This window comes from Mirounga angustirostris, unplaced genomic scaffold, assembly GCF_029215605.1.
Source record: "Mirounga angustirostris isolate CCGP_5_RB_7025 unplaced genomic scaffold, mMirAng1.0.hap1 SCAF_13, whole genome shotgun sequence".
Classification (NCBI taxonomy): Eukaryota; Metazoa; Chordata; class Mammalia; order Carnivora; family Phocidae; genus Mirounga; species Mirounga angustirostris.
Window position 1 is genome coordinate 44,073,259 of NW_026991721.1, and position 26,442 is coordinate 44,099,700.

The 26,442-nt window shown below is 35.2% G+C and overlaps 1 protein-coding gene across 13 annotated transcripts in view; it reads left to right on the forward strand.

Annotated features, from left to right (window-relative positions):
- Positions 1–26,442, forward strand: part of PICALM (phosphatidylinositol binding clathrin assembly protein) — a 110,329-nt gene that overhangs the window by 65,977 nt on the left and 17,910 nt on the right. For 3 of the 13 annotated variants that reach the window (XM_064576813.1, XM_045894556.3, XM_045894560.3), the window contains 10 exons: positions 3,161–3,284; positions 3,534–3,670; positions 5,767–5,870; positions 11,571–11,720; positions 18,862–18,969; positions 20,591–20,722; positions 20,815–20,845; positions 21,017–21,116; positions 23,688–23,711; positions 25,316–25,375. In XM_064576813.1, the coding sequence (XP_064432883.1) occupies positions 3,161–3,284; positions 3,534–3,670; positions 5,767–5,870; positions 11,571–11,720; positions 18,862–18,969; positions 20,591–20,722; positions 20,815–20,845; positions 21,017–21,116; positions 23,688–23,711; positions 25,316–25,375 (970 nt within the window). The remainder of the gene's footprint in view (positions 1–3,160; positions 3,285–3,533; positions 3,671–5,766; positions 5,871–11,570; positions 11,721–18,861; positions 18,970–20,590; positions 20,723–20,814; positions 20,846–21,016; positions 21,117–23,687; positions 23,712–25,315; positions 25,376–26,442) is intronic. The other 10 variants (XM_045894558.3, XM_045894561.3, XM_045894562.3 and 7 more) reach the window with 7 other exon arrangements.

The window sequence follows — 26,442 nt, forward strand, 5'->3', positions numbered from 1 at the left end:
TTGCACCTCATTAATAGCCTTTTTGATTTCTACTTGGTTCGATTTTAGTTCTTTTACTTCTCCAGAAAGGGTTTCTCTAATAACTTCCATATTTTTTTTCAAGCCCAGCTAGTATCTTTAAAGTGATGATTCTGAACTCTAGATCTGACATCGTACTAATGTCCGTATTGAGTAGGTCCCTGGCAGTCGGTACTACCTCTTGTTCTTTTCGTTGAGGTGATTTTTTCCGACTTGTCATTTTGTGCAGAGGAGAATAGATTAATGAGAGAACAAAATGCTAGCAGAGTAACAATGTCCCCGGAAAATATACTCTAAACAAATCAGAAAAGACCTGAAGCAGTGGGAAAAGAAAGGGAAAGAGAGAAAAAAGAAAAAGAAAAAAAAAGAAAAGGAAAAAGATATAAAAACAAAAACAAACAAAACAACAACAACAACAAAAAAACCAGAATGTGATCAAATATGATCAGGCTGGTGTATAGATCAGTGCCACACACTAGATTTGGGGTGTATTTTGGTCTTTTAGAAGAAAGTGCCTCCCAAAATTTTAAAGAAAGAAAAACTTATATGTACAAAAATAAGGGTTGATATGATGAAGGGATGGAATATGACTGTAAAGATGGAAATTATAAATTTTATAAAAGGAATTGATAAGAAGTTGGTTGAAAAAAGAAGAGGATTTAAAAAAAGAAAAAAAAAAGGGAGAGGATGTGATCAGGCAGGGGAATAGAAAACACCATATACTAGAGATTTAGGGTATATTTTAGTCTGTTAGAAGAAACTATCTCAAAAGTTTAAAGAGAGAACAACTTATATATATAAGCCAAAAATACGGGTAACTACTATGAAGGGATAGAATATGACTCTAAAAATGAAAAATAAAAATGTTTTTTTTTTAAAAAAAGGGATTGATAAGATGTTGGTTGAAAAAGGGAAAAAGAAAAATTCAAAAAGAAAAAAAGTTAAGAAAAATTAAGTTTGAAAGACTAAAGAATCATGGTAAAAAAGCCATGAATTCTATGTGCAGTATTCCCCTAGCGCCGGAGTTCTGCCGTCTCATTGATCGGTAAACTTGGTCTTGGCCGGCTGTTCTCGCTGATCTGGGGAGGGGCCTGTTGCCGTGGTTTTCAAATGTCTCTGCCGAGGCGGAATTGCCCCGCCCTTGCCCCCTCCCGGGTAAGTAATCTGCTCGGGTTTGCTCTCCCGGGCTTTTGTTCCCTGCGAGCTTTCCGTACAGCTTTGGAGGTGGAGAGTGAAAATGGCGGCCTCCCAATCTCTGCCCTGGAGGAGCTGAGAACTTGGGGCCCCACTTCTCAGCCCCCAGAGAAAAGCCGTCAGTCACTCCCATCTCCCCGGTCTCCGGCTGCACTCCGTGCTCATCCGGTCTGTGACCGTGCATTTCTATCTCTGGCACCCGACCCCGGGTGGAGTCTCCAAACCCAGCAGATCCCTGTAGTGCACTCCTGCGCGGCTCCTCCCCGGGGAGGAAGGTGAGTCTCCCCAGATCTGCCGCTTGTTGGGTCCCTGCTGGGGGAGCAGTGGCCCGACTGTGCCGCGGATCACGGTTTATGGCAACCCCGAGCTGAGAGCCCGCGCCTCGGCTCCATCTCTGAAGCCGGCTTCCCTGCTCTGATACCTGGGAGCTCTGCCACACTCAGGAACCCCTGGTCTTTCTGTGACCCCGAGGGTCCTGAGACCACACTGTCCCGGAGGTTTCCACCCCCCGCTTAGCCACCAGAGTGACGTCCCTCGGTGGAGCAGACTTATAAAAGTTCCGATTTTGTGGTCCGCGGCTCTATCACTTGCCAGAAGCGGCCGACGGAGGCTACTTCCCCGCCGTCTATCCTCCCAAATATCGCCTCGGATTCACTTCTCCACATGTCCTACCTTCTAGAAAGTGGTCGCTTTTCTGATGAGAGAGTTGTTGCTCTTCTTTTCTTCGATCTCCTGTTGAGTTTGTAGGTGTTCAGAATGGTTTGATCCCTATCCAGCCGAATTCCTGAGAGGAGGCGAAATCCAGGTCTCCTACTCCTCCGCCATCTTGCTCCGTCGCCCCTTAAGTAATTTTTGAAGGAAAGTGTTATTACTGGATTTTAGTACTTTATAATTCAGATTTGTTCTTTGAATTTTCTAGTAGGTTTTTAGAAGCACAAGCCAAATTATACGGCTCACTTATTTGAGAAAGTAATGAAAAATAAAGTCAAGTAGTTCAGGTATATTGACTTAACCTCATACTTTATCATAAAATTTGCTGAGTTTCTTGGATTTCTATCACAACTATATTACTCTTCCCTTGTCTTCTAAGTTGTATCTTTATAAAGTTGATTTTACATAAAATTTGGATAGTTTTGCCACTTGTATGCTTAGAGTAGAAATTAATGATGTTTGGCGTGTGATAAAAGGAAAATGAGTAAAGGTCACTGGAGTAGTTCTTCAGGTTAGAATTCTTTACTACATGTGTTTATGTTGCTTAGAATTAACATTTGGGAATTTAATGTTGTTTGGGTTTATGGTTTGGATAAAGTTTTGATATAAGGGAAAGGAGCTGACTTGCTGTGTATCTGCCAGAGAGTGATGATGCATGTGCACGTGTGACATGTTTGAAAAGGAAATTCTAGCTTGGCAAAAGACTAGCAGATAGAAAGGAGGTGCCAGGTGGACTAATGACTGAAATAAAATTGATCTTCCTTTGAAGGAACCTGTGATCCTCTGGGAGCGACATTTTTGGGTGTTATTATAAGGGAAACATCTAGACACACATTACTTATTACTAGTACTCGTATTTTAGTGTTCCTGTATTAGTACTGCCAAAATCTAGGCTGTAAATTAGCAGAGTAATTTCCTGTGAGAAACTCAAGCTTTTCCTGGGAGCACATGAGCTCTTTCCTAATTGCATTGGTTCCCTCCCTTGGGACTTGGAACAAGCAGTGTCCCTTAATGTTATTGTGAACCCTTTCCAAAGTCTAACAATTTAAAAAGCAGTGAATGTTTGTATAAGTTAGCTAATTACTAATCATCCTGTGGGTAGAATATATCATCTAAAGTACTGATTTTTACTCCATAAGGTAAGTTCATAATTGTAGTGCTTATCCATGGCTGTGTTGCCAGACCGTTTCATAACTAGTTTGCAAAAAGCCATATTACCTTTGTCCAATTACTCTAGGGCAACAACACTTTCCAACGCAGTCTCTTCCCTGGCAAGCACTGGCCTGTCTCTAACCAAAGTGGATGAAAGGGAAAAGCAGGCAGCATTAGAGGAAGAACAGGCTCGTTTAAAAGCTTTAAAGGTAGGTGTTTGCATTCTCTGTATTGGGAAAAACAAGTACAGGTGTTCATCAAGTAATTGGGACCTCTAAATAACAGTATTTCAAATGGGGTGAGACTCAGTTGTCTGATTTTTCATACTGACATTGAATGGCTGATGAAACAGGGAATACCTTTCTGTCATCAGAACAAAATCAGGTAATGCTTTTTTTCTGAAGCCTTGAAACAAATCTGCTTTCTGGATTCCTTATGCTAGTATCTTTTCTCCATAGGAACAGCGCCTAAAAGAACTTGCAAAGAAACCTCATACCTCTTTAACAACCGCAGCCTCTCCTGTGTCCACCTCAGCAGGGGGTATAATGACTGCACCAGCCATTGACATTTTTTCTACCCCTAGTTCTTCTAACAGGTAGGTGGAAGACATAAAGATTACCTTTGAAAACTTAGATCTAAAGACAGACTTCTCATAAGAATGTTACAGAACTTTTCAGATTTAGTTTATGATTTTGTATTCATAAATTCACACAAAGGGAATTACAAATTTATACTAATTGGAATGTAGTGGGTTATCTCTGGGCAGATGTTTCATTTATGTACGTGGATATATAATCTATTTCACAGTATTCTTTCATTGGATATTAAATGTCTTTCATGTCTGTTCCCAGGTGTTAAACTCCGTGATCTGGAACATAGTAAGAGTTTAGTTGCCAGCTTTCTGTGGCATTGAAGCCTACCAGACCAACTTTAGTACTCTTGTTGCGTAAAGCTACTTAACAATGGAAATTAATATTTCCAGGCAAATTAGGATAATTGACTTTTTCTAAATTTGTCCTTTCTTTTACCTCAGAGTGGTTTAAAGTCTCAGTTTGGAAGTCAGATTCTGGTTGGAATCTTGGCTGTTATTTCTTTTCTTCTCTTTCTTCCATTTTTTTTTTTTTTAAGATTTTATTTATTTGCGAGAGAGAGAATGAGAGACAGAGAGCATGAGAGGGAGGAGGGTCAGAGGGAGAAGCAGACTCCCTGCTGAGCAGGGAGCCTGACGTGGGACTTGATCCCGGGACTCCGGGATCATGACCTGAGCCGAAGGCAGTCACTTAACCAACTGAGCCACCCAGGCGCCCCCCCTTTTTTTTTATAAACTGGTTTCCAAATAAGATGTATGGTACAAGTCAGTGGTACTCAATCTTTAGTAAGCATCAGAATGACCTGGAGAGTTTCTGAAGCCACAGATTTTTGAGTCTCACCCTCAGAGTTTCTGATTCAGTAGGTATAGGGTGAGGCCCAAGATTTTTCATTTGCAACAGACTCCCTGGTGGCTAGTATAGGATTTATTAGCACAATGCTTAATTAGCTCAAGGTAAATGCTCCACAGAGAGGGTTTTCTTTGATTTGTTCTTGTTGCTGTTTATTTTATTAACTCATTCTTAAAAGGTCTTGCCTCCCACCTACTGAGTCCTCCTCTCATAGCTCAGTGTAACTTTTACTTAGTTGTTACCTCTTCCCTTTATAAAGACAGAGTCTGTCTTAGGAGAGATAAATGGAAAAGATGTTGAATGTTTGAGAATTAAATTATTAGATAAAGAAGTAATTTGCCTATGTTCTATTTCACTTAATACACTCAAAGTTTTTACCTTTTTAATTGTAATTGAGGGCAAATCTTACAGCCTATTTTAGAATGCTTATTGCCTATTCTGTTTTTTTTTCCTCAAGGCACTAAATGCATTTGTATTTTTACTTATCTATCAAAACTATTTTTTACGTCTAAAAGACATTTTGTTTTTGAGTAAGTTAAAAATAATCTGTGCTATAGTACACACAATGCTTTAATTCATGGAAACTCTAGGATCTTCTTTTGAGTTGTTACTCCTTAATCACATAAAAGTCTTAGCATATCCTGTAAGTAGTGCCCCGTGGAGTGTGTAATAGGGTGGCTCCGTTTTAAGTTTATATCATATATGCATGTATAATTTTTTCCTGTATTGTTGGTATATTTGGATATTGAAGCAATAGAATTGAGGTTAACAGGTATTTTACTTTGCTAGGGGTATTAGTATTAACAAAATGTAATTGAAGTTCTTTGAAGATTAAAAGTAAGAAAACAAATTTCCTTACAAAAATTAAAATTGCCTGGATGTTTCATATTTCAGAATCATGTTGTTTAGGTTCATCTCAGTAAGGAAATCAGTATTTTCCTTGGGCAGTCACTGATCTTTCCAGAAGGGCTGTAATTATTTGAATCCTATATAAACAAAATCCAATACTTGAATATTTTTTTCCAAACCTCCTTAGAAATACACTGTTATAAATAAAAATATATGCTCTTACATATATAAAGGATATGCAACTGTTACCTTGCTGAAACTGTTCCTCCTTTTGGGGTTTACATTATTGGGGACTTTTTTCACTTTTAATGTTTTTATTTACTGGGCAGGAAAAAGGGAGTGGCTGATATAGCAATGTTTACCTAATAAATAAATAAATCATCTTTTCAAAATATTTTCCTAGCACATCAAAGCTACCAAATGATCTGCTTGATTTGCAACAGCCAACTTTTCACCCATCTGTACTTCCTATGTCTACTGCGTCTCAGGTAGCAAGTACATGGGGAGGTAAGCATTAAGGAATTCTGCTTTATATGTTGTATAGTCCACTCCCTTCCCATTCTGTAGTGTTTCACTTATTTGTGTAGTTTTTAGTTACACTTGATATGTGAGAACTTGAAAAATATTACAGTGGCAAAGAAGTCATTTTGTTCCTTGAAGACGTTTTCATGTATTTGTAAATGTAATTTTGGAATTTCTGTTTCAATTAAATTATGAAATGAAGTTTTAATGAAGGTGAAGAGGAAGGACCCAGTGTATGTTGAAGTATGAAATCATTCTTTCAATGTTGAATATCTGTTCAATAATCAGAAAATGCCTAAGGGTTATTTTGTTTTGGGTATAGAAAAAAAAGTGACTTTAGGGAGAAAGAAAACTCCTGTCATGTAAATATATGATAAGGTTCTAATAAAACTCATATAGTGTTATCAAGCAGTGAACTATGTTCTGACTGGGAATGTCATGACAATCTTTATGCTACTTGTATTTAAAACTTGTATTTAGTTCAGACCTATAAGATTTTGGTATTCAAAGAATTTTCCACTAATAGCAACAGGAATGTTTGCTGCCCTGGAGTAGTTACTGATCTTAGGGTGACTATATCATGATCATTGACCTGGCATCTTCAAAGGATTGAACCTACTAGTTCATGTCAGTTTTTAAGCAGTTTTGTTTAGGCATATGATATGTTTTCAAATTACTTAATTTGGTTGGTTGTGGTGTTTGTTTGTTTTTATATATTATTTTACGAACACTCAATTATTTGGGAGTAAAAGGGGAGATATTCTGAGCAAGGATACTGTCTACAGAAAAATAGAGAATGGCCAGCTACCTTAAAAGTTTTATTGGGTCACATGTAAAATCTGAATTGATCAGCTTACCTCTCATAGCAAGATAAATTAATTGTTCTAGAGAATTTTTATGTTAATATGAATTAGACTTGTTTCATCTCTATTTTAATGATTCGAGTTTTAAGAACTTTATTCATTATTTTTTATAGTTACTTCTTGAGGTTCTACTTAGTATAATAAGTTTGTTGAATGAGTGGATGTTTTTTTTTTTCTGGACAGGTTATTTCTGGTTCAAGATATGGCAGGGAACAGGAATAGTGAAACACTAAAACACTAGATTTCTAGACTAACCTTGTGAGCCATGACTTGATTAAAAAACTGACTTAGAAGATTAATTTAGCTAAATCTTAAGATCTCAGAGTTGATTTCTAAAACTGATAAGCTAGTTTAAAGTCAGTAAATATTTTAGAATTATCTGAATGAAATGTAGACAGCAAATTAAGGTTAAGAAAGTAATTTTTTTTTTTTTAAGATTTTATTTATTTATTTGACAGAGCAGGAACACAAGCAGGGGGAGTGGGAGAGGGAGATGTAGGCCGCCCGCTGAGCAGAGAGCCTGATGTGGGGCTTGATCCCAGGACCCTGGGATCATGACCTGAGCTGAAGGCAGACGCTTAACGACTGAGCCACCCAGGCGCCCCAAGAAAGTAATTTTTAAAGAACCTAATGATCTGTCCTAATTTTAGGATTTTTAATCTGGCAAAATTTACATGCTTATTTTCTGCTTACTGTGAATTGTTTTAGAAGTTTAGTAGAATTGACATGACCATATAAGCAGTTTTAGCTTGCTTACCCCCCTTTAAAAAAAAAACACAGACACACTGTTTAGATTTCTAAAGTTAAGGCTGGAAGTTTTCTTTTTTTTTAAAGATTTTATTTATTTATATGACAGAGAGACACACAGCGAGGGAGGGAACACAAGCAGGGGGAGTGGGAGAGGGAGAAGCAGGCTTCCCACGGAGCAAAGAGCCTGATGTGGGGCTCAATCCCAGGACCCTGGGATCATGACCTGAGCCAAAGGCAGACGCTTAATGACTGAGCTACCCAGGCACCCCTGAAAGTTGTTTTTCTAAATGGATGAGAAATTTTACACAAGTCTTAGAACGAATACATTTCAAAGAAACTGAACTGTGAGGTTGTTTTGTTTGGACACCATATATAATTAGTTCTAATAATAAGTTAAAGTTTTGGCTTGGAATTATTGAACTCATATGAAGGCAGATAGACTATTATTGTAGGAGAATAATTTCAAGTAATTTCAGCCTGTAAGAGTTGTTTAATGTCCTGTTAGGAGAAATCATTTCATAGCAGTCTATGGGTGAATACTGTATGTTGGAATATACTTAATCATGTTTTATTTTTCTGTTTTAGGTTATTTTGCTCTTGGTACTATTTCCATCAAAATTTCCTTCATATTTTAACATTAGGCTTTCTATGTAAAAGTGAGACCATTAAAAATATTAAAAATACAAATTAAAATTAAGTACAGTGGGAGCAGAGGCTATAGCAATTGACCATTATTTTTCTAAAAGCTTATCATTATATATGAGGAAAGGACAGTGATGCTTACTGTGAACCTCTCAACTTAAGAATTAAATCTTGTCTTGGCTTTCAAAAAAAGATACTTGATTTCTGAGCTGGTGATAATTTCAGAGTTTTGACTTCTGTGTAATTGGATAGCTGAAGTGTGTTTTAAGTCAAGAACTTTGAATACTTTCTAAATCAGTCAGTGTATTTTTTATATCCAGGACATTTGGGTTAAGATTTTTTACTTTATTTTTGAAATTAAAGTTAGACTGAGATAAATAAATAAGTCATATAAATAAAAAGTTTTGATCATAACATTGTTAAAAGTTTTTTGAAATTAAGAGTTTACCTAAACATTTGAAATATGTAACGTTTTACATCATGCTGCTTTTATAGCATATGGCAAACCAAAGGTATGATTTTTTTTTGATAATCCTAAAATCTTATTCTAGATTTGTCTTGCTTTCATATGCTGAAATGGTTTTTTAATAGCAGAGTTGGTATTTTTTAAAACAGATTTGGTAGTTCTTATAAAGCACCACAGAGATGTTGTGTATTCCCAATCACAGATAAGTTAGGATGTTGAGTTAAAGGGAACTAATGTTTGAATGTTTATATAAAAGGCATTTAAGATTCCACCTAAAAATGAACATGAAAGAGAGAACACAAGCTCTTCTGTTCCCCTCATTGCATTATTAATGAGCCTTTGATTTTTCAAGAAATGGTCTGGAATCTGAATTAAGCACTTGGTGTTGAATACTAATATGTGAGAAGATTTAAGTTTATATCACCTTTAATTTTAAAAACTTTGTATTGTAACAAATTAAAAATGAGCAATATTATCAGCTCAGTACACTGATGTGTATCTTAAGCTAGATTTCAAAATTTAATTCAGTCGAAGAAGAATTATCCATTCTGAAGTTTAATTTGCTTTACTCTCAGCTGGGCATGAAACACACAATGCTTTATGAAAAACTTACTTGTGTCAGTGTAGGTATCTAGTATCTAGGACCTCAACATTACAGTATGACTGCTGTTTTTTTTTTTTTTTTTTTAGATTTTATTTATTTATTTCAGAGAGAGAGAATGAGAGAGAGCACACGAGAGGGGGGAGGGGCAGAGGGAGAAGCAGACTCCCTGCCGAGCAGGGAGCCCGATGCGGGACTCGATCCCGGGACTCCAGGATCATGACCTGAGCCGAAGGCAGTCGCTTAACCAACTGAGCCACCCAGGCGCCCCACAATATGACTGCTGTTTTAATCCTCACCTTTTTTGGATTATTTTTCTTCGCTATTGTAACATAAAATTAAACTTTCAAGTGAATAATGTTAAAAATAATGGAAAAAAATGATTTTTTAAAGTTTAAGGAAGTTAGAGTAGTTGTCTGATGAATAAAGTTTAAGTTGGGATAGCTGGAACATTATTTCTTTTTTATCTTAATGAATTTGTTTTTATTATTGATTGTATAGCATCCACTAATAGATTAACATCATCTAGATTATTTAATGTTTTGTCAAGTAGATTACGAACTTTTTTCTTACTGTCTAATGGACCTAAATACAGATGCACTTGCATGTTTCTGCATAATCTTCTCTAGGATGTTTCATATAATAGAGAATGACTGATAATAAGTACTTAGGTAAAACTTAATCATTCATCAGAGCAGCAGATCACTAATGACTTTTCCCAAACATGTCTTTTCTCATAAACTAATAGATCTATAATAGAAAAATGTGTTTTTTCAAATGACTTCTCTCATGGCTTCTTTTGCATGGAAAAACTAGAGATGTTTTGGGTCCAACCATGTATAACATACTTTAAAAACGTCATGCCACTATTCAATATTTTAAAATAGTATTTTGAACAAATTGATCAGCTCTAAACAATGCATCTCCTTTACGCAGAAAGGAGTTAGAGTGGTCATCATTACAGTTTTATTTTAGGACAGAAAATCTTTTTCTTGTGTCTATTTTCTGCTTCTTATTTCTCAGTTAACACTTTTGGATTCTTTTTCCCTGTTCCATTTATTGAGGAGTGGAGAGATGGGAAAGGTGTTAAACATGATCATTTTAGTTTGAATACTATATCAGTGAATTTTGATCATTTGTAAGACTTTATTTTTGGGTGTGAGTTGATGTTCCATAGGAATGCTTAATTCCTTGAAAAGGTCCTGTGTGATAGAAAAATTAAAGTTTTTAAAAAAGATTCTGTATAAGCCAGTGACCTCAATATTTTCTTGATATTTTCCTTTTTTAAATAGTTGTAGGGTTTGTGGAACCCCTGCTTTGAATTTATTGACTTCAGGGGAAAGTGTGTGTAGTGAATGAGCTGGTCCTTAGGCTATTTTTGTGTTCTTATTGTTTTATCGTACAGTCTTAGAGTAAGATACAATGCTTAATACTATATTGTTAAGTGAGCATCACAAACCAGACTAGAGTAGACAAGAACAGGCTGCTGGTTTAAAGTACAGAACGAGGAGGTTAAGAGTGTTTTTGCTGCTAATGATGAATGGTTTTCAATCATTAGAATGATGATTATCTTGAATGAGGTATAGGTACAGTAAATATCTGATTCTAAAATAACTTTAGAGGTAGGATTTGATAATAATACACATTTTGGTACCATCCTAATATGGAACAGTACTTTTATCATTCCTTTAGCATTATTAAAGCCTTAATGATTTGGCTTTAGAACTCTTAACTGGACCTTCAGAGTGGTTCCCAGTCTGCTAAATGGCCACCAGTCTTTTGTCTCTATTCTTAATTTTTCTAAAATTCCTGTTTCTAAATCATTAGACCTTTCCTTCATCTTTATTTTTTTTATTTCCTACCTCTGAACCCTTTATAATACTTAACCCCACATGTTATAAATAGCCCTTTACCCCTAATTCTCTGTTTTTTTGAAATTTCACTTGTGCCACACACATATTGGTTGTTTATATCTGTTACTTGAATAAACATAGCTATGCCATGAAAGCCAATACATTCCTACGTAGGGTGGGGAACATGGTCCAGGGTGGGTGGTTCTTTTGTAGATGCATTTTGGTTATTCTCTTTTTTACCTGACTATTGGCTTCCTGATGTTGGAGAGCAGATCTATCCTTAGTATGCTACAGATGTTAATTAGACACATAAATGTTTTCTTCTGAGGATTCATTTTAAAAGATGTTAAATGTAGTTCTTCCATCTTGATGATGATTAGGTGTTTTGCACTTAAGATTAATAAACAATAATATAGCTGCTACTTTTCACTTTGCATCTTTTGACTAATTACAATACTAATTAATTTACTTCCTTTCTTCATTTTGCTGTAATGCACTTGGACTGCACAGATCCTTTCTCTGCTACTGTAGATGCTGTTGATGATGCCATTCCAAGCTTAAATCCTTTCCTCACAAAAAGTAGTGGTGATGTTCACCTTCCCATTTCTTCAGATGTATCCACTTTTACTACTAGGACACCTACTCATGAAATGTTTGTTGGTAAAGTACCATTTAACCTTTCTTTCCAATTAATGTTTATACTGCCTAAGTATTTTTTACGTATTCATTAATTATTTTTAAGGCACTGCAGTAATTATTTCGGATTTTAATATCAAATTTTAAAATAAAGAGCAATAATGTAGTGACATTTTTAAATTAGTATCCCTAATTTTATTTAATCCAAGTTTTTAGGAAAGAAAATTTCCTTTGACGTTGTGTTTTTTTCTTTTAGTGTTTTGTTCTCTATCGTATTATAGTGTGATACGCAAGTTGTCTAACATCATTTGCCACATTTTTTTCCCCCACATTTTGTTTATTAATTCAGAGAGTTGGTTATAGGGTAACATCTCTTAAACTTACTGATATGTGCGTGCTTATATCTTTCCCTCTGTGTTTGGGAGAGAGAGGGTGTTGTCACTCTCAGTAGCTATCTTCATTTTTTAATTTTTTTTAAACTGTGAATAGTATAATTTTAGATTGTCTCAAATCCATACATAACCTTTGTCCCATTCTTAAGGATTTCACTTCATTGTTAGCCTGGAGATAAAAGACAAGTAGAAAATGAAAAACAACTCATCTAAATCGCCTTTGGTTGTGGTATAAAAATCCATAAAAAGGTAAAGTTTTACTCCAGAGCTATACAAGGAAATGTAAGTTTTTGAGTATACACTAACCTGAAATTAACGTTTTTGAACCCTGCTGAAAAGATGCTGAACACCCCTTAAAAGATGGCGAAACTGCTTTTATTCAGTTCAGAGAATAAGGTGATGCAAATTTAACTCTTTGTTTAAAGCAGCATTCAGAAAGTCATCTGTGTACCCTAAATAGATCATGTAGCCACATTCTGAACATTGTGTTCGATACATCTGAGGGGGCGGAAGAGAGGTGACTAGAAAAGAATAGTTGGAGATTTGAGAAAGATCCAAGGCAGGTGCTGTTGTTATATATAACTAGTCTCATAGCTCCAAATTGTAATAATTAATTGCAGGCATTCCTTCATGTCATTGTAACACATTACAAATTAAATAAAAAGTGGTTGAAACTAAATTTCATATTTTGCTACTCTTCAGAAAATTTGTGAAATGCTGTACCTTGTTTGCTTGGTAATAAAGGGTTACTCGAGTTATCCTTGGAATGTGGTTTTCTAATAAGTTTATATTTTCTTTGTACTTATTGAATATGAACTAGAGTATGTTCAGTGAGTATGGCTTCTTGTGTCTTTTTAAGTCAGTTGCTTTAATTTGGGGTATGAGACGATATGTCTTTACTTGGGGGCTTATAATTTCCATCTTTTAGGTCAGAGCAGTGCATGTGCTTCAGTATGTCAATCTTCTATTCACCCCAGAGGGACAGAATGGAGGGCGGTAACCTTAAATGCTAAAGGCCTTAGCTATTTCACATTGAAACAGCAGCAGAGTAAAAATACAAAAACCATTGTGAGAGAGCTTTTATAAAGCTTTAAGCTTTTCAAGGAAAGCCTGTAGCAAAAGGAATATACTAGAAGTGTCATTTTCCTAATGTTTTTTAAGTTTAAGGCCTGTGGTTTGGGGCAAGAGGAAGACCAAAAAACAAAGAAAGATAGTAAAGTTGATGGCCATCAAGGTGAGTAGGTGTATTTGAAGATTAAAATCCTAGAATTGGTGATTTTAGGCTTGTGAGGACCTCCGGAGAATATTTGGTCAAGTTCTCAACTCTCATATTGATAACAGAATTACTACCATTTTTATGGATGGATCACGTGAGTCCGAAAAAAGTTAATGTACTGAGACAACCCAGCTAATAGGAGCAAAAGCTTGAAGCAGGAATCCGGCAGCTTTGCTTTACAGTGCCCTTTCCTTATGGAAGTGTAAACTTTATTTAAACTCTGTTTAGTATTTATTTAAACTAAGATTTAAATAATCTTTATCTAAACTCTGTTATTCTTTGCCTGTAAATAGTACAAATGAAAGTACAAAGTATACTTTTTTTAAAAAAATCACATCTGCCAAGTTTTGTCATTAGCAAAAACTTACTGTTCAGTACTTAAACGTTTTTGTAAAAGTGAGTACAGAATGGGAAAATATAAATCACTCTTGTCAACCTAGGCATTAGTCTGGAACAAGGATCATTAAACCTTTTCTTAAAGGGTCAGATTGTAAATATTTTTGGCTCATGAGCCACATAGTCTCCGTTGCAGCTACCAGCTTTGGGATTATAGCATGAAGATAGCCATAGGTAATACATAAATATGCGTTTGGCTGTGTTCCAATAAAACTTTATTTACGAAGACATGCAGCTGTAGTTTGCTGTCTATCCTAAGAAGAGGCTTTATAATAAGAAGCCTTTTAATTCACATTAAAAGCTCTGAGAAGTAGGGTTGTATAATAAAAATTGCAATAGTTTCTTACTCAGAGTATTAAGAGCAGGAAAGAACGACCCAAGGTATGTCATTCCTAGAGCTGTGTTGTCTAATTAGCCACTAGCTATTGTCATTTAAACTCTAATTAATTACAAATAAATTTTTAGTTCCTTAGTTGTACTAGCCACATTTCTATTGCTCAATGTGACTAGTGGCTACCATATTGCACAGAGCAGATTTATAATCCTAGAAAGTTTTTTGGATTGTGCTTCTCTATAACAGTGGTCAGCAAACTTCTTGTGTAAAGAGCCAGATAGTAAATATTTCAGACTTTGCAGGATACATAAGATCTCTGTTGTATATTCTTCTTTTATTTTCTTTCATTTTTTTTAAAACAACCCTTTGAAAATGTAAAAACCATTTTTAGCTCACATGGCCATATAAAAATAGGCCTCTGGCTGTAATTTGCCAGCCTCTGCTCTAAAGGATTAAGAACGACCCAGAAAAATCAGAGGACAGCTACATAGAGACACCCTCTAACCCTTCCAGAGGAGGACATTGATCTGATGATGTGAACCTCAGCGTATGAAATAGCTTGTCCTCATTAAAGCAATTATAAGTCAGGAAGAGTGGGGTTGTGGTCCCGGCAATGCCATGTCTGTGACCTTGTTCAGGCCTGCTTACTCATCGGTAAAAGAAGACATCAGAAGATGTGTTAATATTGACTAAAAAGCCAACTGCTGCTTATTTCTCTAAGGAAATACATGTTGGTTATTTTTAAAATTTTGTTAATATATTTTAAATAGAGTATTCATAATGGAGACTGACTTTTTTAAGTAAGTTGTAATTTGAAGAACACTAAGAGCTTGGACTCTCCTGTTTTTGTTTTTGTTTTGTTTGTTGGTTTGTTTTTTTAATTACTCCATTCCACTCTTAACTGTTCCTCCTCATTTTTCTCTTTTCCTTTTTTTCTGTCCTTCCTCCTCTCCCCCCTCCCCCCCAATTTATGCCTTGTCAGATTCTTTTTGTGGCACTCAAGCTTATCCTAATACTACCCTTATGTGCCATGAGCCTTCTACTGTAGCTGGTTTATTCGGAAGTAGGTAATGGTATCTCTAAAGTTTATCAATTTATTTATGCAGGAGGGAGTTCTTTGTTATAAAATGAGTTTTTTTTTTAATTTGGTAAGAAAAAAATACTTACTTTTGAAGAACAGATCATTTTTTTCCTAGTTTTGTTTGTCTTGATTAAACACAGGATTGTTTTGTGAATGGATGCTTGTCATCTCCCTACTTTAATCTATACTCAAAAGGTTCACGTTTTCAGATGAGCTTATAACATTACAAGCTTATGGAATTTAAAGCTCTTTGTATAGATGTTAGTGATAGAACACTAAATAATTTTGACTTGAGCAGTTGTGGCATTCTCCTAGAAACAAGGGTACTTTTTCAGCACTGCAAAGGCAGAAGAAATAGGGAACAGTTTCCAGAGAGCCATGGCCATTTTGATACTCATTCCTATCTTTCCAAACATGTTCTAGGCCATTGCAGTAGTAATGAAACCCCAAAATTCAGCTGATGTGTTTTTTTTTTTTTTTTTTCTTTTTTGGTGCATAGGAATTGATTACCTTAGTTCAGTTGGCATGAAAAAGTAGGTCTGACACAACTGAAGAATTGAGGTTCTTGACTAGCAGACTTGGGCATGATTAAAAGTATTTAAAAATGGAATTTATGAGGACATTTGATAGAAAGTGTGTGTTTAGAATCCAGTGAATTTGCATTTGAATTCCTGTTTGAATTCCAATTCTACTTCCTTACCTGTGTGACTTGAAACAAGTATTTAACCTTTCTAAGCCTATGAAAATTGGGATGATAGTAACTTCTGGGATTGTCATGAGGTTTACATATATGACTGTATAAAATCTAGCACTATGCCTGGCATGTAAAATTATCATTAAAACTACCATTGAAAACCATCTTGTGTATGCAAATCATTTTATATTTGGAATGTAAACTTTTTATCTAAATTATTATATAATCATCAGATACAGCCTTGAACACTTTTTTCATTGCTTTTAGACTTTAAGATTGCCATGGTTGTTCACTTTTTTGGCCCAGCATTTGCTGTGAGAAGCTCAAGAATTTCACATAACTTTAATAGCTGAATAAATATAATTAATTATTATAGCTGTAATAATAGAATTTTCTTTTTCTACCTACTAGTTTATATAATACTTAGGATAAATACTTAAGATAAACTGAAAACCCCTAAAAGATTCTGGAATCACACAATTTGGGGTTTAAGTCTTGGTTTTGCCACTTAATAAATCTTTGACCTTGAGTAACATTGTTTAATATCTCTGTTTCCTCATCTGTAAAATGAGGATAATAATGACTATCACAATAGGGTTATTGTGAGGTTTAAATAATATACTGTTTATAAAGCTCTTACATAGTGTTTAATAGGATTTAATAGTAGAAGTTACCTTCACAAAAAGTATGAGATCTAATTTATTATGGAAACTACCACCAAAATCCCTTAACAAAACAGTACATTTTTCTGGAAGGTGTTTGGAATGCCTCTCTGTCCCCAAAGCTTGTTCATCTTGTGTCTTTCAGTTAATTTATTATTGTCCTCCTGAGATTTGTTCTGCCAGGCAGTGGTTTCTAAATGTTAATCAGTTAGTGATGGTCAATGGCAGAGTTTTCACTGGGCCTTGGTGAAATGAAAGAGTAGTCAGTTCAATGTCATGATTATTTTAAACAGTTAACCTTAACTCAGAGAGCCTGTTCATCTTTTTTTTTGTCCATAAATTTTCTTTTTGAAATGGTGATAGTAGCTTTTAATCTTTGTTTTCAGTAACCTTTAAAAATTAAATCCTAACAGTATCCAAAAAAATGACTTGGGATAAACGGCCCTTAAGTTGATAATGTTCATTGAAATGAAAATGCAGAATTCTTACCTTGAAGATGTGTTACTACTTAAAACATTGTTACTTTGAACTACATTGCTTGCTTCCCTGGGAGTCAGTCAGCTATTACAATTTTTTAAAAATTTCTTTTTACTTTTTGCATACCCAGAGGTGTTTTAAATTTGAGGTGCTAGCTCTGGATTACTTTATATCCTCTCAAACCTTTTATACTTTTAGGTAATAGTCTTGTAATTGCACAGATTGATGCCCCTAGAGACCTCAGGAAATGGCTCCTCTCTTTACAGAAAGTAATAAATGGATTACTATAAAAGATAGGCTTATCTCTGATAATAACGAAATTCTAGAAAGCTAGGATAAAATAGCAGGAGAAAACAGGAATTTGATATGCTATCCAAGTTATAAATTATTGTTCTGTGTATTTTCTAAACTTTGGAGACCAGCCAAGGTACTGTATCCAGAATCATTTAAAGAACAATATGTGTACTTCTTACACTGTGATAGTAGCATGGGCACATAATTAAGCACGGTAGATTTTTGTCTTCCTTGAGTAGATACATCAGTTCTTTTTGTAAGGAGTAATGAGAAGAATCAGTGAGCCCGTGGTGTAATTCTTAAACAGCTTGTACACTTTAAAATGTTGTTAAATTGGTAAGTCTAGAAATCTGGGAACCTCTTGATGAATGGTCAGATTTATATACTAAATTATTTTGTACTTTGATAGTGTTTGTGTTCTCATTGTATGACCATTGTGGTTTGTTTTTTTTAAGATTTTATTTATTTGAGAAAGAGACAGAGAGCTAGAGAGAGAGGGGGAGAGAGAGCACGAGCAGTGGGGAGGGGCAGAGGGAGAGGGAGAAACGGACTGCCCGCCCCTGAGATCATGACCTGATCTGAAGGCAGACGCTTAACTGACTGATCCATCCAGGTGCTCCTGACCATTGTTTTTAAGAGTGGTTTAAGAATTAAGTAATTATGGAATAAAAACTTTTTTAAAAAGATTTATTTATTTATTTGAGAGAGTGCATTCGCATGCGTGCACGAGCAGGAGGAGGGGCAGAAGCAGAGGGAGAGAGAATCCCAAGCAGATTCCCCGCTGAGGGCAGAGCCTGGACTCTGGGCTTGATCCTAGGACCCTGAGATCATGACCTGAGCCGAAACCCAAGAGTCCGCAGCTTAACCGACTGAGCTACCCAGGTGCCCCTGGAATAAGAACATTTTTAAAAATTTGTGCCCTATGGAATACTCATGCTAGATCTAAAATGCTACTTTTAAAGGGGGATCCTAAGGATTAGTGGATTGTAACTTTCAGAATCCTGTTACTTCTCACATGAACTTAAACCATGTTGCATTTAATTAACCATTGAAGGGAGAAAGGAAGGTGAGAGAAATAATGGAAGGTGGGGCCGGGGGGAAGACTCCTGGATCTAAGTAGAATCTAAGTAGATTCATAATTTTTAAAGTACCATAGAATACTTAACTTCATTACCAAGTGATCATTTACATTGTGTATATATTTGGCTCCGTGCAAAGTCCTGGAATTTTAGATGTGTTTAGTTTTTTAAAAATCATTAGTATACAAAATTAAGGTAAAAAGATAAGCAAAGATTTTACTTTTGTAATGAAACAAACTTAGTAGTTCAACTTCAGTTGCTCTTTTGTTAGTTTTCTTTGTCAGTAGGATGATTTTGTCATGGAAAATGTCATCACCACAAAAAGATACAGTAGTAATAAGAAACATTTTGCTTAAAGGATTGGTCTTGTTACTCATTGAGGGAATTTATTGCTTTTTCCATTCTATTGTCATCATTATTAAGAGCTGTAAATGTAGAAGTATGAAAGAATTGAACTTTTTCCGTTTTGGTTTTTCTTAGGATTCACTCCATCTCCAGTTGCACAGCCACATCCTTCAGCTGGCCTTAATGTTGACTTTGAATCTGTGTTTGGAAATAAATCTACCAATGTTATTGTAGATTCTGGGGGTAAGAAAAAATTGTCTTATTAATATCACTATAATGTTCTCATTTAGATTCTGTGCGAGGACAGATAATAATACTCTTTTGAACATATGTAAATAGATTAAATTGAGGTAGCCAGTGAAGTTGTTCCTCTTCTCCCAGCCACTAGATGAAAACTTGAAGGGATTATTAACTGTTACCCTTTTTTTAGTGGCAGTTTTGACTCTGGGAGGATTTTGTTTCTCCCAGAGTTCAGTGAGATCTTGCTCAGATTAGATTGGTAAATTGCTAATGACTTTGTGTAGAATGTTGTGCTTTGTAGTCATTACAGTTTTTACCTTTACTGAAATGAAATTGGTTTTTTTGAAAAGTAGGAAAATAAAACCTTTGGTACCTGACTTGTTGAGACAGTCTGTACTTAAACAGCTAGAATGTATTAAATATCAGAGCTGTGGGGGCTTTTTGTTATTTTAAGGATGATTTTTTCTGTAGTATGCTTGTTCATTTGTCTTAAAAGAACTTATATAAATTTGTAGAGCCAGGTTTCCATTTGTTTTCATTTAATATCTTGTTAATTTGAAGTTTGTAAAGATTAAGAGTTTCCTTAAAATTTACTATTCTTACCATGGGATGACCTTTGATTTTGGTTAGTAAATAAGTTCAAGTCATTTAAAGAAACATATTGAGGCATTTTTGATTTTATACTATATAATTATACAAAAAGTAAGCTTATACAGAGTATGTGTGGACTAAGAATTTTTTTTTTTTCTGTGCAGGTTTATAATTACATTTTTTGATGCATTTGACTTTTTCCTTTTGAGTTTGTCTTTCTGGGAAAAAGGATAAAGTAAATAGAGATCCACTATTCATATTTTGTAAACCACCATTTTTAGTGACTTTCTTTTTCAAATTCTCTGTTATTCCTAGATCATGCTATTGAGTCCTTTAGTGGGTTTGTTTGATTGCATTCACTTTACCTTCTCACTTTGGTAGAGAACCTTAAGGGATTTTATTATTTTCATTTCTAAGTAGTGTCCTAGTTTAGTAGATGGTTTAATGTAATTGGAGCATAAAATTAGCAATTTCTTAGGTATAATTTAGGTTAACTGTTTTTAGACAGAAGAAAAGTAATAATCACATGGTTCATTTTCACTTCCTTCTAATGTAGTGGTTTACATATACCTTATATTCTCCACTCTGAAGAATGTAAAGAGGTCTATAAATTCTTAGAAGAAACATTTTTCAAAGGAACAGAGATGTATTTTTTTATCTCTGTTTCTTCAGGTATAAGTGAATCTTCAGAAAATTTTGCCAGTGAGGGGGAGAATTACATTCCATTCCCTTCTCTTTCACAACTTTGGAATAAGGATTGTTTACTCGAATGTTTCTTTCTTCATCCCCTTTAACCTTAATATACTTTTGTCATGAAATAACACATGATTTCTCCCAAAGCAAATTTGCCTTTTCAATCAGTTCACTCTGAAACGGTGAATTTCTCCCTTTTCCATTTAAAGTCATAAATTAATGCTCAGTGTCGTAGAGGACTTTTCCAGCAAACAAGTAGAAAAGGCAGAGATCTCCTATAGAAAGCTGTAGCACCATAAAGTCCCTTACAAATCCTGTTTCATCTGTTTGTAACTTTAAGGCTTTGATGAATTAGGTGGACTTCTGAAACCAACAGTGGCCTCTCAGAACCAGAGTCTTCCTGTTGCCAAACTCCCACCTAACAAGTTAGTATCTGATGACTTGGATTCATCCTTAGCCAACCTTGTGGGCAGTAAGTAGTCTTTGGATTCTTTTAATCTTCTTTACAATAAATTGTATTATAAAAATGAGTCTAGTTTTTAAATGCTTTATTTCCTGTCCTAGATCTTGGCATTGGAAATGGAACTACTAAGAAGTGAGTGTTTTATATGTATTATTTCTCCCATGTACCATTTAGAGGTTGATTTGGCTTTCATCTCAAAAATATGTGTAGAGCTGTCACATCTTAAATGCTTTTTGTTTACTCTATAGTAAAGAAGCTTTATAATTACAGACATTTAACGTTCTCACTTATGTTTATTTAAAGTGATGTAAATTGGAGTCAGCCAGGTGAAAAGAAGCTAACTGGAGGATCTAACTGGCAACCAAAGGTTGCACCAACAACTGCTTGGAATGCTGCAACAATGGTGAGTTGAAAAAGCTCACAGTAACATGACTAATTTGGGAGAATAACATGAAAATGTTTTTAAAGTGATAGCTGTAAGTAGGAAGATTGTTTATTGAGTTTTAGATATATAAGTAATTTTTTTTTTTTTTAAGGAAGCTGATTGACTATATTTGCCAGGTATATTTTAGTAGCTATTATTTATTTAAGGATTACTTTGTGCCAGCCATCATTCTAATAAATAATGTGTGACTTTGTTTTCTGTAATCCTCAAATAAACCTTATGTGGTAGTAACTATTACTGTCCCCATTGTGCAGATGAAATGGAGGCACAGAGTTATTTTTTTTTTTTTTTTTTTAAAGATTTTATTTATTTATTTGAGACAGAGAGAATGAGATACAGAGAGCATGAGAGGGAGAAGCAGACTCCCCGCCGAGCAGGGAGCCCGATGCGGGACTCGATCCCGGGACTCCAGGATCATGACCTGAGCCGAAGGCAGTCGCTTAACCGACTGAGCCACCCAGGCGTCCCGGAGGCACAGAGTTATTAATAATACACCTAGGATCCCAGAGTTCTTAAGTGATTGGGTAGCTTTTTAGAACCCAGGAAGCCTAACCTCAGAGCATAAACTCTTAAATCATTACCCTCTACTGCTGATCTCAAATTTATTATTTATTTATCTAGAAGATAAAACCTTTAGTGTTTTTCTGATCTCACCATTGGTAAAGAAAAACTATACGTGCTTGGTTTTGTTAATATTGTTGAATAGTTCATAGAGTTGATTTTCCTTACTTGCTGTAGTTATATTCTTAAAATCCCCTGAACACTGAACCATTGCTAGGTTCATACATACATACATACGTACATACATACATACATACATACATATTTCCTCTAGTAATGGCTCATGGTTCAGTGATTTAGTGTTGGGTTGCTTTAACAACGTAAGTGCAGCAAATAAGGAGAATCAACTATACGTGTGTGTGTACACACACACACACCCCTTACATTCATTATCTTAAATCCTAAAAAATTCTCGTTCTAGTAGATGCCTTTTTTTTTTTTTTTTAACAAAAAAGAAAATCCAGTTCATAAGTGTTAAGTGACTGACTTACCTGAAGCTGCTGCACTAACAGGTGCTAGACTTGAGAATCTCGCTCTATCAGGCTGGCTCCACAGCCAGAGCAGCTTGCAGTGCACTGCACATGTTCCCTGCCTTCTCAGTCCCCTGTGGTCATCGTTATATCCGAGCTGAAACAAGGTAGAACCTCACTTTGTTCAACCTCAGCTGAGAACGAAGGTGTTAGGCAACAAATTTTTCACCACTCTATGCATGTCTGTCAGTGACCTTGAAAGCACCGCAAACATTGATTTTGGGGGTCACAAATTTTAGCAAGTAAGCAGATTTATCTTTTTTTTTTTTTTGTAAATTTAACCACCTTTTTAAGGCAACAACTCTTCATTGATAAGAGTTCACTGCCATTACTAATAATAAATCCTTGCATTTAATTAGCTTGTTAAGTTTTTTACACATACCCTTACTATCTTGAGTCTGTTAACAGTGCATTCTTGGGGAAGTTTGAATTGATAGCATTCCAGTTACAAGAATAAAGTTATGCAGTTTTTCTTTTGTTAAGTATAAAGCATCTAGAAAGCAGATTTTAGTTGAAATCCATTCCCTCTGATCTGAATCCAGTGTTTCTCTGCACTGTCACATACCTCACTGACCAGGGGATGACAAGAGGTTAGGTTAGTGGATTTTATAGCCTCAGGTGTGAATTATACATTGATAATACATGAAGACTGTTACAAATCCAAATGCTGATATGAAAATACAGTGAATATTTTCTTATTTTGTATTAAATTGGTATTAACCTATATGAAATATTAGGAGTTTGTAGATAGCACTTGACTTAAGATTGACTACCAGAATATAACAGGCGTTTAACCATTTAGAATTTGTATGTAAGTTGATGATATTTATGGTACTCTGTCAATGTGTGTCATCTTTTAAGAATTTTGTTAAAATATTTGTATGTATGTCATAGAGTTTCTTTTTAATGACTAACATATAGGGCTGGTGATGTGATTCACTACTTAGATAAACTGCTGCTTATGATGTTTCTTTACACTTCTAACCTTTTTATTAATCCATAAACACTGTCAAGGTTTTTGAACTTTAAGTTAAAAAATTCATTGGTATTTTATTAATATATATGATGATGTTAATGCTACAAATTCTTTTAATTACTGCTTGCTTTTTTTCTGAATGGTAGACATATGATGCAACCCTGTTTATATGGGATGCACTAAATTTTGCAGTGTTGACACTACTGATAGATTTTATGTTTTATGATACTTGTAATAAACTATTAGATATGTAAGGGGATTATGCCAGAGACTAAATTTCCCTTGTCAACCTTGATAGTGTTTTAGTATAGGTGTTCTTCCATATTGGAAATACAAGGGATTTTAGGTAGTTAGTGAATGTACATGTGAACTAAAATGCTCTCTGTGTATTTTCTGTTGTGTAAGTACTTGTTCTAATCCAGTGTTATTGCATTATGTAATTGTTCTCCCTGGGAAAAACAGAATGGCATGCATTTTCCACAATACGTAAGTGACCAAAAACTAGCCTTTTTGCAATAAATTGGCATGCTATTAACCACTGCTGTAGCAGAATCTCATAACCTTCCAGCTATTACTTGTTTTCACATTCAGATTTTCAGTGTGCCAAAAATTCTTTCTAGCATCTACTGATTTCATGGATGTGTTGCAGAATTGATTCTGATGGTGGCATGGGAAAGACAGATTTTTTTTTCTTGCTTAATATTCTGCCATTTGCTGCCAGATGGCTGGGTGTCTGTGTGTGTATCTGTGCTGCCACTATGCACTTGATGATTTCTGAATGAAGGGAAATGTTGATTGTGGTAATGTTGAAAATAACAATTGCATGAAATCTTACAGGCTTCTGCTGTACTTGGCAGTTTGTCTACTGCTCTTGCAGCTCTCGGTTTTTAAGTAGGGAGAGACCAATAAGTCCTACATGCTCACTCAAATACTAAACATTTAACTATTCACTTTAGTTATGCTTCATTTAACTTCTCCATGCATATGTGCAAATTGCCATATAATTTCAGTTATTTTTTATGTTTCAGCAGTGTTATTGGTCTTTCTCCTGTACTCAGTTTCAGTTTTCATTGTAAGATAACACACACACAGGGAATGTTGTTAAGACAGCAAATATATCTAAAATGATTTTGTGCTCAGATTGTGTATTTACGGAGCATGAGGTAGGATAGAAGGCGGAGGGGAACTTGAAACATCTTAGGGCTAGGTGGCTCTTTTAAGAATTAAAGCATAAGTAGATTTAAGAATTTCTTGCCCCTCCAAATTGGTGCTTTGCAGAAGATAGTTTAAATAATTTACAGAGTAAATTAGAAGGAATGCTAGTATATGTACTCTGTATAAGAACTGTGTGCGTCATAAAAATAGTCATACTCAGTAGTGTTTTGAAATCTTTGGGGTTCTTTGAAAAAAAGTGAATTGAGGTCCTTAGCATAATTTTTTGGAAGATCAGATTATTAATTGATTTGGGATCTTTAATTTTTTTTCCTTGCTCAAAATACTGAATTACCTAGGAAAACATTCACTAATACTTCCTCTGGGTAAACTTTTTTTTTTTTTTTTTTAAGATTTTATTTATTTATTTGAGAGGGAGACGGCGAGAGAGAGCACGAGCAGGGAGGAGAGGGAGGGAGAAGCAGGCTCCCCACTGAGCAGGGAGCCTGGACCTGTGCTCCATCCCAGAACCCTAGGATCATGACCTGAGCCAAAGGCAGACACTTAACTGCCTGAGCAACACAGGTGCCCCTGGGTAAACATTTTTTATGATAGTGATAGACTTTAAATTTTAGAATTTTCAGTATTTTTTTTTTTTAATTTGAAGATCTTTAAAGCTGTAAAAAGCACATTGTAATTTTAGATCACTGTTGTATCTAAGTTTAAATGGTATTTCTTTTCTAATAATTCTGCTTTTCTGCTAATTTCGAGACACTCTTTCATTGAGCATTAATTGACACAGTTATTAATGATCACAAGTGTCACATTTAATCACAGCTGTCTTAGCAATTCTTTTTAGTGGAACTGCAGCTACTGATTCCTTGAATTCAGTTGACATGAGTTATACATCGTTGTTTATTTTTTCTCCACCATGTCAGGCACCCCCTGTAATGGCCTATCCTGCTACTACACCCACAGGCATGATAGGATATGGAATCGTAAGTATTTTTCCAGACATAACTTTTTGAAAATAGATCGATTCATATTTAACATGACTTTTTGACGTATTTAATATGACTTGGTGACACACATACCTTTAGTGCCTAACATAGAACCTTGTATCATAGCATTGGTGTCATAAATATCTCTAGAATAGTCATTATACAGCAGATACATTTATGAATGTTCACAGTATTACTTGGCTTATTTTTCCCCTCATAACTTTGCTAAGTATTTTATACTTCATTACAAACTCATTTAAACATCAGTGTTAACTCCAACCCTTTATTTGTTTGACCTTACATTAATACCATTGAAGTCTTATAACCTTAATACTGTAGGGGAAGGGAGGAATTAACATTTCTCAAATTGTGTAAGGGTAAATTTAGTCCAGTACAGGCCAGAGAAACTTTCCTATGACAGTGATTGCTACCATGCAGAAATAGTTGTTTTACTTTTAAGCTGCCCACAGTCCACAGTCTACACTGCCCTTACTCTCCCAGCTGTCTTAATATATAGACCCACTTAGATAAGAAATGGAGGGAATGGCTTCAGCCCCCTGTATGTGTGGGAGGAACTGTTCCTGGTAGGACACATCCCGTCACATCCCGTGGGGTTGCTACTGTGCTGCTACTTTAGTTACATCTTAGGAAGTAGCTTGGAGTTGAACTGCAAGGTGGAACCTGTAGGAAGGTAAGATTTTAGAGTATGGCATTTTAACCAAAATAATGTAGCGGTGTGTATGTTCTGTTTGGTTACTTATTTGTGTTAATTTTATATCATGGAATAGTAGTATTTAAACAGAGAAATGGTTGAGATTCTATTTTCAATTACTCAAGAATGAACTAATCTCTTTGTGTCTTATTTAAACCTCTTCTTGGTTCTCCCTAACAATAGATGAAACAAAAGGAAAGAACCATAGAGCGTAAACCTCTTCAAAGAATCAACTGTATTCACTTCGGATCGCTTGCATAATGGCATAAGAACTGATAAAGATAGTTTACTTTGAAATATCTTAGCCATTTTACAGTTTCAAGTTTTCCTATGTTTGCAATTTCAAAATTGC